At 43.3% G+C, this 11,883-nt stretch overlaps 1 protein-coding gene across 1 annotated transcript in view; it reads right to left on the bottom strand.

The window, feature by feature from the left end:
* Positions 1-5,621: 5,621 nt before the first annotated feature.
* Positions 5,622-11,883, bottom strand: part of AR (androgen receptor) — a 350,307-nt gene continuing 344,045 nt past the window's right edge. The window contains exons 7-8 of the mRNA XM_082264516.1: positions 10,313-10,470; positions 5,622-6,130 (exon numbers count right to left, since the gene is read on the bottom strand). Of these exons, the coding sequence (XP_082120642.1) occupies positions 5,975-6,130; positions 10,313-10,470 (314 nt within the window). The 3' untranslated portion in view covers positions 5,622-5,974. The remainder of the gene's footprint in view (positions 6,131-10,312; positions 10,471-11,883) is intronic.

Raw genomic sequence — 11,883 nt, 5'->3', positions numbered from 1 at the left:
AGGGCCCTTCTCGTTAGAGCTTACATTCTATAGCTGTGACTGACCACAGCTATCACATGGTACAGATTGGCCCCTGTATCATGTGTTTACTGTGGCCAATCACAGGGATCACAATAGTACACAATGCATGCCTTTAGAACGTAAGCCATTGTTTACTGAAGTGATTGCTGTGATTGGTCACAGCGATCACGTGGTATCAGGACTGGCCTGGTACAACGATCTGTCTTCTGCTGTGTCCACCAATGCACGCACCTGGAGGACAGCATGTAACATCCAGGTCCACCCAGGATAGTAGTGCTCCCGCCTGGCCGTCATTTGATAATAGGCTGGGCGGGAAGTGCATAAGTGAGGACACATTCAATGAGAAGTGTCCCTTGTGCTGGTGGCTGCTGTCTTCATTGAAATCCAAAGCCCTCTGCCCTTCCCCGCCATACCCCTGCAATGGTAATCTTCTGATGCTGTGGGGGTTAATACAGCTGCTGAACCTGCCATAGGCCCTTGTTGAGAGTACTGATTATGCCCACCCTTTCTGCCCTTCTCTTCCATTAATAGATGCTGTACAGTGGTGTAGTGGTTAGCACTTTCACCTAGCAGCAAGAGGGTCGCTGGTTCGAATCCCAACCACGACACTACCTGCCTGGAGTTTGTATGTTCTCCCTGTGCCTGCGTGGGTTTCCTCCGGGTACTCTGGTTTCCTCCCACACTCCAAAGACATGCTGGTAGGTTAATTGGATCCTGTATAAAAAAAAAAAATGTATGTATGTGAGTTAGGGACCTTAGATTGTAAGCTCCTTGAGGGCAGGGACTGATGTGAATGTACAATGTATATGTAAAGTGCTGCGTAAATTGACAGCGCTATATAAGTACCTGAAATAATACTATAGCTTCTATCAATGACAGCACTCTACGAATTGGGGACATGTGGATAAATGAAAGGTCCTCCTCGTCCATTCCCAGAGTATTTATTACTGATGGAAGCTTTAGTACAGCTTCTATGAATGGAAGAGCAGGGTGGAATGGGTGGGCATAGACAGTACTCTTGACAAGTGCCTATGGCAGGTTCAGCAGCTGTATTAACCCCATCAGCACCAGTAGATTACCATTGCAGGGGTATGGCCGGGGGACGTCAGAGAACTTTGGATTTCAGCAGCCTCTTCTTAATTAATGAGTGCCAATGACAGGTCCAACAGCTGTATTAACACCCACAGGGGTATGGTGGAGAGGAGACAGCAGACTTCAAATTTCAACTAAGCTGGCAGCCACCGACATTGGGGACACTTCTCATTAAACGTAAGTACCATCCCTCGTGCTGATTTAAAACAAAAAAACATAAGCTTTAACAAACTTTTGGTATGAATCTCCAGTGGAATGCCAGCATTTTTCTACATTTGATGTTCATTTGCTGGCTATCAGGAGCCCTGCTGTGACACCAGTGTCATGCTGGATGGGATAGGACGAGGACGTTGGGCACACCAATTTTTTGTTTTGACTAAAGCACTCCAACCCTCTTTGTATCAAATGCCTTGTACAGGAAAATGATAGCCTACTGGCATAAATTAGGCAAACAATTCCCCACTAAAGCAAAAAGTTGTATGCACCATGGATTTAAACATCAAAATATTCAGTTCATAAAGGTCTTCATTAAAGTGCAAGGCAACAGCAAGTTCAAATGTATAATGGAGCATAATAGAGTACTCCATGCTTGAGGAAGCCTGTTTAGTGGCTCGAAATGTTGCTGCTTTGCATGAAGGATTATGCGCTTGAACTTTTTTCTGCTTGCTTGCTTTGCACTTTAATAAAGAGCTATATGGAGTTTGATACATAAACCCAGGTGCATAATTACCCCTACCCCGCAGCCCTGATCCGGTGATTCTTCTTCCCGCTACTTGTGTTCTGGACCCTCATGGACTTGTACGGGACTGGCACCTGAGGTCAGAGATTCATGGGAGGAATCTATAAGGGCCCAGCGCACATTCGCAGCAGGAAGGCAATTTAGCCCACAGCATATAAACTATGTGGCAGACTGAGATTTAGGTATGCAATGGAAATCTGGTAAATATATACACTATATTCTCAAAAGTATTGGGACACCTACCTTTACACGCACATGAACTTTAATGGCATCCCAGTCTTAGTCTGTATAGTTCAATATTGAGTTTGCAGCTATAACAGCTTCAACTCTTCTGGGAAGGCTGTCACAAGGTTTAGAATAGCTCCCAACTGTCACTGATTTCGAGGGAGTACCTGATTTGGACACTTTTGGGATGAATTTGAGCAGAGACTGTGAGCCAGGCCTCAAAGACACACTCATAAACCTTGTGGACAGCCTTCCCAGAAGAGTTGAAGCTGTTATAGCTGCAGAGGGTGGGCCAACGCAATATTGGATCCTATGGAATAAGACTGGGATGCCATTAAAGTTCATGTGAGTGTAAAGGCAGGCGTTCCAATACTTTATACAATATAGTGTATGTGTATATGGTGAGAAAGCACAACAAGTACATATGCAATCACATCATGGTGAAAGTTAACTGACCGGCACTTTTTGCTGTCCCAACACAGATACCTTAAAGCCCTAGTGCCCAACCTGCAGCCCTTTGGTATATGATGTGCAGCCCTTGAATCTCAGCAGTCTGTAGTGGGAACATTGATTGGGGTAATAGCATTTATCTCTACTAGCCTCATGTAACATGTTCCCAGTTACGTATTGTCTTCTCCAGCATATCCCCAGCAAATGCATTTCATTATTTTTAAGAAGCACATATCAGTGTTTTTTTCACATATCTGTCTGGAGTTCAGCTTTCAGCCATTTAGGAAAACCTTTCACTTTGAGAGGTAGAAGAACAGAAATGCACAAAAAATGTGCGTAGGAACCCAATGCACATTTGCATAATCAAGCTGTGTGTGCAGTAACATCATTGCTGTTCCAGCTATGTAGGATGAAAGTTTTCTCCCGTCCAATACAATATAGACTCCCCTCCTTTTACGTAGTTCTAGCTTACTGCTCTTTAAAACAAGGGAGCCTAACCACCAGTGTAAAACGCATAATAGCACTGAAGATGAAAACATCACAAGTTAAAAGGGTTTTCCAAATTTAATCATGGTGTATTAGGTAGCTCACAGATTATGCAATTTTCTTGCCTTCCACCACGGTTTGTAGGAAAGAAAATTGCTTGATTCCCCCATCAACACAGTCTGTGTTGATGGGGGAATTGCTCCCATAGCGCCAGCGCCAGTGTTCTGCCAGCTTCCTGGCCGGGTGAACTCAATGATTACTGCTAGCAGCTATAGCTGCCGGCAGTAACTGCATGTGAAAATTCCAACAGGCTTGTTGTACCCAAGTCAATCGATGGATCGACTTGGGTATAACCAGCCTGCCCATAAATAGATAGAATCCTGGCTGGTCCATGCTGAATTGACCAAGATTCCATCTATCTAAGGCCAGCTTTTGTCTTACCCTTTGGAACTGATTTACCGGAGTCCCAGACTATGTTCACTTCAAATACGCAAACAGATGTATGGATACTTTCTGTTTTTTTTTTTTTTTTTAATCCCTGAAATGGATTCAGGCTAGTGCAATTAAATTCTTCTAGTAAATCGGCTACACTGGCCCTAATATAAAGCACAAATTACCACAATCTGTAAACGTTCAAAGGAAGGGGTTTCCCGCTGATACACTATATGGTCAAAAGTATGTTGACACCTTACTCCGAAAAATAGTTTTGACCAGAGTGGTCTGTATAGAGCCCTGGCATCAACCCTACTGGGGTACACAGAGCCAGATATTCTATTCTGGTTTTTCACAGACACACTCAAAAATCTTTTAGAAAGCTTTCTCAGAAGAAGGAGGCGATTTTCTGTTCCAGCATGACCAGAGCCCCGTGAAGACAACCAGGTCCATGATGAAACATGGTTTGACAAGTTTGGTGTAGAGCAGTGATGGCGAACCTTGGCACCCCAGATGTTTCGGCACTACCTTTCCCATGATGCTTATGCACTCTGCAGTGTGGTTGAGCATCATGGGAAATGTAGTTCCAAAACATCTGGGGTGCCAAGGTTCGCCATCACTGGTGTAGAGGAACTTGAGTGTCCTTCACAGAGCTCTTGTCTCAACCCTACTAAACACCTTTGGGATGAACTGGAATGCCAATTATGAGCCAGGTCTACGCATCCAACATCAGTACCTGATCTCAAAAATGTTCTGTTGGCTGAATGGCCAAAAAATCCCACAGACACACTACAAAATCTTTTGGAAAGCCTAACCAGAGGAGTGAAGGCTATTAAAGCCACAAAGGTGGACAACTCCATATTAATGGCTATGGTTCTGGAGTGGGATGACCAACAAGCTCATGTAAGTATAATTGTCAGGTGTCCACAAGCTTTTTGCCATATAGTGTAGCTCAGGCTTCGTAAACAATGTGGTGGCTATTAGTTATATTATTAGTTAAAAATACTTTGCTACCATTCATTGGATCTAAATATTGTGGTTCGTTCTCCAGCAATATACATGGCCTAAATTAAGCTGAACAAATAAAATACTGAAAATGTTAATATTATTAGTATATCAAGTTTAACATATTACTAAGACATGCTACGTGTAGGAAATAAAAGCTGATAGAAGCCTAGGCATCCAGTATAGAATCTCAGAGAGCTATAAGAGCACATGTTCACCAGGCGGATAATTGAGAACCTGGACTAGACCCTTCTTTGCAATTTTCATGGAGTTAATTTTATTCCTAAGGCAGCCTTGAGTACTTATTTGAATGCCTTACCCCTCTCGCCATCGGAGTCATCGATTATAAGCACAGCTGTGCTCCTCAATCAGAGGGTCATGTATCCAAAGTACTGTTTCATTGCTGGCTTAAGTACTCAATCACCCCTTTAGCTTGTAAAACTAAAGTACTCAATCACCCCTTTAGCTTGTAAATATAGCCCCGACATCTCCTGGCTGGTACACAAGAACACATAATCAACATTAAAACTATTATGGATCAACACCAAGTGTAAAGAAGTCCTTGCCACGTTGACTAGGGTCCGTAGCCAAGAGAATACATTCTGTGTATAGTTAAAATATATATCTGGGCAAAATAAAAAAATAAAAAATTTAGTGCATCTCCACAATACATGCACATTTCCAGTGTTTTGTCTCTTTAAAAAACACTACAAGTACAGAAAAATCGGTGTTGACTGCCAGAAATCCAGTTTGTTCCTAACTTCCTGTAGAGAGCTGGCAATGCTGCCTGTGCTGCACTGAAATCACCAGCAGTGTTGTCAGCCCCACTCGGTTTTCTTTTGCTGGACTACATAGAACGCCTCTTACAATCCTACTATCCATAACATAAAGGGGCGTATTCTGTAGTCCACCAAGGAGAACTCGGAAGGGCTGACAACACTGCTTGGGATTTCAGTGCAGTAGAGATATAGTTGTCAGCTATCTACAGGAACTTAGGAGCCTACTGGAATTCCCCAGGTATTTTTTGGTACTTGCAGCATTTTATAAGGAATAAAACATGTGGAAATGTGCATGCAGTGCAGAGATGTACTCAAAACATTTTTTTTAATGTTATCTTTTTTTCTATCCATGCCCCCTGAATTATTTCTCACATTGGATACATAACGTTGTATAAACTGCCCTATATGAAAATGGACATATTGGTATAATGTGTAGAAACACATCCATATTTCTCAGATTCCCCAGAAATTCCCATTTTAAACTTAAGTGCTCCAGCACTGTAGTCTGCTAGTAAAAACCGTGATGGTACCCCGGTGTGTCCTCCTGTGGGTTGGTCACGTGGCACACGTATAGCTTGTGGTTTGCACGACGATCGCCCTGCACACAAACATGTGCCTTTTAGTGGTCTCGCCTTTCTGATATGACACGGTGAAGACTGGAGGCGGAGTCCATTTTGCATAATCTGTACACGGTGACCCTTAAGGCACACTGCATGGGTAAGGGAAACGTACAACAGAGGGCTCTTCATGAACTGTGGAAGTAGAGGGGCTTGACTCTTCCAGACAGGATCTTGGGGACCTGGACGGAAATGATCTCAGACATCATTTCAGGAAAATCCACGCTCACCATCTGAGCCTTTACAAATAGGTCAAATGTAAACTGGTGCAGTTCGCGAGCGATCTAAAAAAATAAAAGTATAAAGAAAAAATATGACGTACACATGAAACTTAATAAGGAACAACTATAGTGAATAGTAAACTTGGTGTGGACAACTATACAGCAAAGACATTTTAATGGACAGGGTTCAAGAGAAATAAGGGTTAGCATGGGGAAAAAGCCCAAAATAAACTTTGAAAGCCTTGACTTTATCAAGCCAGTTTTTGGAGTTTGTGCATGAGCACTGGCAGGTACACAAATGACATTCTGAAAATCAACTAGATTCACATAAATAATGAGTTACTGTATGGTTATATGTAGACACTGATTTCATTACGCTGCATGAAACGGCATTAAAGGTCACGGTAGAGGCTCGTCTGATGATTGATATCTTTGATGAAAACTGTAAAAACAAATGACAACATGCTCCACCTGACAGCAGTATTTCATACACACCGCTCAGATGAAAGGAGCAATGTGATCCCATAGTGCAACATTCTGCTTACAGCCATTACTATAGCCATGGTTATTTGTTTTTACACTACGTGGCCAAAAATGACAAGAACACCCCTCCAAATTATGGAGTTCAGGTTTTTCCAGTGAAGGGTACTAATATTTGTGCTCTTGCAATGGTGTCAGGGCACAAACACCAGGAGAAGGGCTCTAGGACCCAGCAGCGCTATCAGCAACTTAGCAGGAGAAGGACTTTAGGACCCAGCAACACTACCAGCAATTTACCTGGGCCTATATAAGGAAGCCTGCCAGTGATTTTAGTTGCTGGTTGATCTTCGGCTCCTCCAGTGTGTTATCCTTGGGATATTCCAGTTCCTGCCCCCTGTTACCGACCCGGCTTGTCCTTGAACTGTCTCCTGATTGCTTCCTGTGTTTGACTTCGGCTATCCACCTGACTACGCTTGCTCTGACATCTACCTGGCTCCTGATCTTGGCTATCCACCTGACTACGCTTGCTCTGATATCCACCTGGCTCCTGATCTTGGCTATCCACCTGACTACGCTTGCTCTGATATCCACCTGGCTCCTGATCTTGGCTATCCACCTGACTATGGTTGCTCTGATATCCACCTGGCTCCTGATCTTGGCTATCCACCTGACTACGCTTGCTCTGATATCCACCTGGCTCCTGATCTTGGCTATCCACCTGACCACGCTTGCTCTGATATCCACCTGGCTCCTGATCTTGGCTACCCACCTGACTACGCTTGCTCTGATATCCACCTGGCTCCTGATCTTGACTATCCACCTGACTACGCTTGCTCTGATATCCACCTGGCTCCTGATCTTGGCTATCCACCTGACCACGTTCCAGTCTCAGCATTATCCAAGTCGTGCAAACACCTCCCCGTCGCCACCTGTCTGCTGATTCCACTCCAGCTGTACTCTGGATCCTTCTGCACACAGTCCAGCAGGCGACCCTTGCTACTTTGGGCCTGACCTCTCCTGTTCTCATCCTCAGGGGGGTCTGGAACTTAGCCGCAAGGGAAGCCCTCTCTCTCCATTGGCCTCCAGCACCAGGTACGTGATAAATGGTTTGGTGGAGGTCCTTTTCTGTTCCAGCATGACTGTGCCCTTGTGGACAAAGCCAGCTCCATAAAGTCATGGATTGACTGGTTTGGTGTGGAGGAACATGAGTGACCTCAACCCTACTGAACAGTGGAGGAACATGAGTGACCTGAACACCTTTGGAATTGGAATTCTGAGACAGGTCTTCTGATTTAAATATCAACACCTGACCTCACAAATGGGCACAAATTCCCACGGTGTCATGGTCAGTTGTCCTCAAACATTTAATTAAAACAAAACACAACCCACATGGTTTCTCCAAACGTTGTTGCTTTAGGGACAGCTAATAAAGTCCTATTCTGATGGTATCTAGTGCCTCATAAGATAGCCAAATATGTCCCAGGCTACCCATAAGCCTTTTTTCGGGGTTGCGGGCAGTTGGACACAAATTTATATACATGGTGGTCCTGTCCCATTGTACAGTCCTATTGGGAAGACATTTTTTTGCATCCTGTCTTCGTTATTTGACAAACCCATTTTACCGGATCCATGAATAGCCTTGTTGAACTTTAATCCCTTGGAGCTGACCAGGAACCAATGCAGCCTCCTCTTCTCCATCATGACTGCTAAGAAGCAGATAAGAACCAAAGCCTGGAAGAGGCGTGTACTCAGTGTGGTCACTATGAAAAATAGAGTCACCCAGGTGATGATTCATGCTGGGATAGAGGCAACGCGCCACGACAAGGTGAGATGATATTCTAAAACCTGGCAACCTTGGGTTGATGGATTTTTGCCCCCTAATTTTGATGCCTCCCTTTTGGAACCTTAATTGTCCTGTTATTCTTGTTAGTTGGCTGTGCTCTTGGGACCGTGGCCAGATCAATCCGGGTACCACAACTGTCCTTTTACCCCCACCCACTTCTTCCCCCACTACTGCTCTACCTTTTTCTCTTGTTTACCAGTACATTGCTGGAAAATTTGCAGACTTTGCTTGGTCCTAGTCCCCCCCCCCCCCCAAGTTATGGCTGGGCCAACCGGTCATTGGCTCTATCCTTTTCTACCTCTATTCTAGCTATTAGGTTGCTAAAGCCATCATTTGACGGACTATCTTTGACCATAAGTCACTTGGTCTATTATGTTCAGTTTTCATTTATTTTGACATGTTAATAGCACTTGATAAATGTACCACTCACTGCATGGAAGCATTATTTATTTATGATAGCTGTTATGTTACATATGATGGCTATTGTGATACTCGATTTAATAAAATATTTGAATACTAAAAAACAAAATACTTTGCTAAAGGTGGCAGGACACTTGATGATGTTGATCTAAATGGTGGCCCAGAAAAAGCTCCTCTTCTCTCTTGTGGAACTAAACATGAGACAATCACCATAGGGAGCCTAGACCTCACTTTCATCTGGCGGCTCATTTCAGATCAGGGAAAACTAAAACAAAAGCAAAAGGAAGGGGCACTGGCCTAGTGCATTATCAGAAGACCTTTAATTAGTAAAACAAATTCCAAAGTACTCACAAAAATACAGGAAAAATTTCATGTATTGCTATCCAGTCCTAACACTGTATCCATGTCCATCCACAGGTGCATAAATTACGTGTTTCATGGGCTGTGCCCTCTGAAAGCGGAGTTCAAGCCTCAAATACCTTTTTTAACTAAAAATACCCCTATAATACTAGTCCATCGCCCTTTACAGAACCGCTATTCTCATACTTACCTGTACAAGGTGTACAGTATTGGATTTTAGTCAAAATCTTACTTTTAAAAACGCTGTCTGGGCGCGGCCATCTTGGATGTGGGCATCTGAAGCCACAGTGTAATCTGCTGTGTCCTTCTTCCTGATTCCAAGGGTTGGTTTCTGGGAGTTCTTCCTGATTCCAGCCTCCTGGGAGTGATGACAAACAGCTCCCAGGATGCAATGCAAAGGCGGAAGTGATGTCGATGGCCGTGGCCACAGAGGGGGGAGGAGGAGGAAGTACAATCAGAAATGCCCTGAAAATAAGGTAAGGGACCCCGAAAAAAATTAAAAATGCCCAATTGTTGATCAGCATAGTGAGCACTTCAGGAATCACTAAAGTTGCAAAATAGGCTGGAACTCCGCTTTAATCACAGCTCTGTACTGTACTTCTGTTAGCACTTTGCAGTTTGTTTAAATAACTTAAGGTCTTATGATAGTTTTTTTTTTTTTTTTTTGTCCTCAAAAGTTTGGCCATATAGTGTATCTGTGCTGTCTTGGGTAAAAGTTAAGGATGAGCTAAGGTTCCGGCGGAACTCAGTTGAGCCTGAACTTGCAGGAAACATGATAGCAGGACACCGGTCCATTCAGCTGTGGCCATGGAATTCCCTACCCTGAAGGCACATTTAACAAAAGGGCAGGAATGCTGGTGACATCATTAACTTAATATGGCTACATACCGTATTTGGAGAATGTCATTGACTAAGTTTGGCAATGCGGTCAATGATGTCACCAGCAGGCATTTCCATGGTCAAAGCGGATTGAGCTTGCTATCATGTGATCGTTTCCTATGAGTTTGTGCCAAACTGAGTTTACCTGAACCTTACCCATCCTTAGTAACCATTTTTTCGTATCACTTTTGCATAAATAAAGATTAATTGGAATTTTAAAATACAGAACTGATAAATGATTTTAGACATCAATCTTCACTCACCGGCTGCACTGAATCCAGGAGTTTGGTGAGTTGGAAAAACCGCCGTGAGCTTGAAGCTGGGTTGTTCCTTTTGCAGGAGATGACACGATCTAATTCCTTAATGTAGTTCATCCGAAGTTCATCAAAGCATTTCTGATCTTTCAGACCTTCCACAGGAACTGGAAACAAGTGAGGTACAATTTACAAATAAAATAAGCTATATTACCAAAGTCAAACCATTAGGGCCAGCATATTTCATATTAGCAAAAAAGCACAAATACATATTACATGTAGTATTTTCTTTATTGTGTATTATTTTCCAGTTTTAGAAATCCAAAGAACATTACGCCAATGGTTTACAGTCCAAATATAATTATTTCATCATGAATTAGAAAAGGCAAGCTAGCATTTTTGGAAATTTTAAAGGGGCCCTAATGAATGGAGTCCTTTTATAACCACCGAAAACACTGTTTATTTATTTTTGGATTTTTTAAAATGAATTAAATATATGTGGAATATCATCCATTCATACTGTATGGTGCTCCTTCTCTTTTGAACTTCTCAAGGATTTTGTTCCACAGCTACGCTCTTTGCTCCCCCCTAAGTGAAAATAGCTTCTTCATGGAGATCCAACGGCCCATGGTTATATATGTAGGATGTGTCTATCTACCTCATTCCCACTGACTGACTTCCAGAAAGGATGAGAGGATCCAATGGAGGCTTGGATTGCATCTAGGGCAGGGGTCTCCAAACTTTCTAATCAAAGGCCCAGTTTATTGCCCTTTTGGCTTTAGCAGGGCTGGACTGTGGGCAGTGGGAGAAGAAAATGCCCTGGCATCAGTGCCCCATCACTGGTTTAAATGGGAGGAATAATGCCCCCTTGTTGATATCAATAAGAATAGTGTCCCATTAATGGTGTCAGTAGGGGGAATGGTGCTCCATCATTGGTGTCAGTTGGTGGAATAGTGCCCCAAGAGTCAAAAAAAGCCATGGAAAAAGCCAGATTCAGCCCCCCGGGGGGCAGTTTGGAGGCCACTGATCTGGGGTGTCATGGGAAGGTCCAACAAGCATCAAAAGTACAGCACAGGTGCACATGTATAAATATGGTAACAGCAAAAAGCCGCTCAGGTGAGGCAAAGCACTCCGGTGCAGGTCGGATCCGCTATCCAGACATCAAGCAATCAAGGAAAAAGTTTGACCGCACTCAGGAGTTAGTAAAGTGGAGGTGTTTTATTCCCCATAAAACATGAATACATACAGTGCATCATACGGACATGGGACAGGTTGACACGTTTCACGATTCGACAGATCGCTTACTCATAACCAAAGGTTATGGTTGGTTATGAGTAAGCGATCTATCGAATCGTGAAACGCGTCAACCTGTCCCATGTCCTTATACTGTATGTATTCATGTTTTATGGGGAATAAAACACCTCCACTTTACTAACTCCTGAGTGCGGTCAAACTTTTTCCTTGGTTGCTTGCACATATATAAACATGTATCAGTGACTGCAACTCCTGGAAGTGTTGAAAGCTGGGGCATTTCTTAAAAATGCTGTATATTTGCACCTTTTCTCATATAGGTGGTGCGG

The sequence above is a fragment of the Pelophylax lessonae genome, assembly GCF_965119305.1.
Source record: "Pelophylax lessonae genome assembly, chromosome: 7".
Classification (NCBI taxonomy): Eukaryota; Metazoa; Chordata; class Amphibia; order Anura; family Ranidae; genus Pelophylax; species Pelophylax lessonae.
Note: the sequence above shows the minus strand (reverse complement) of the source record. Positions and strands in the feature narration are given on the sequence as shown.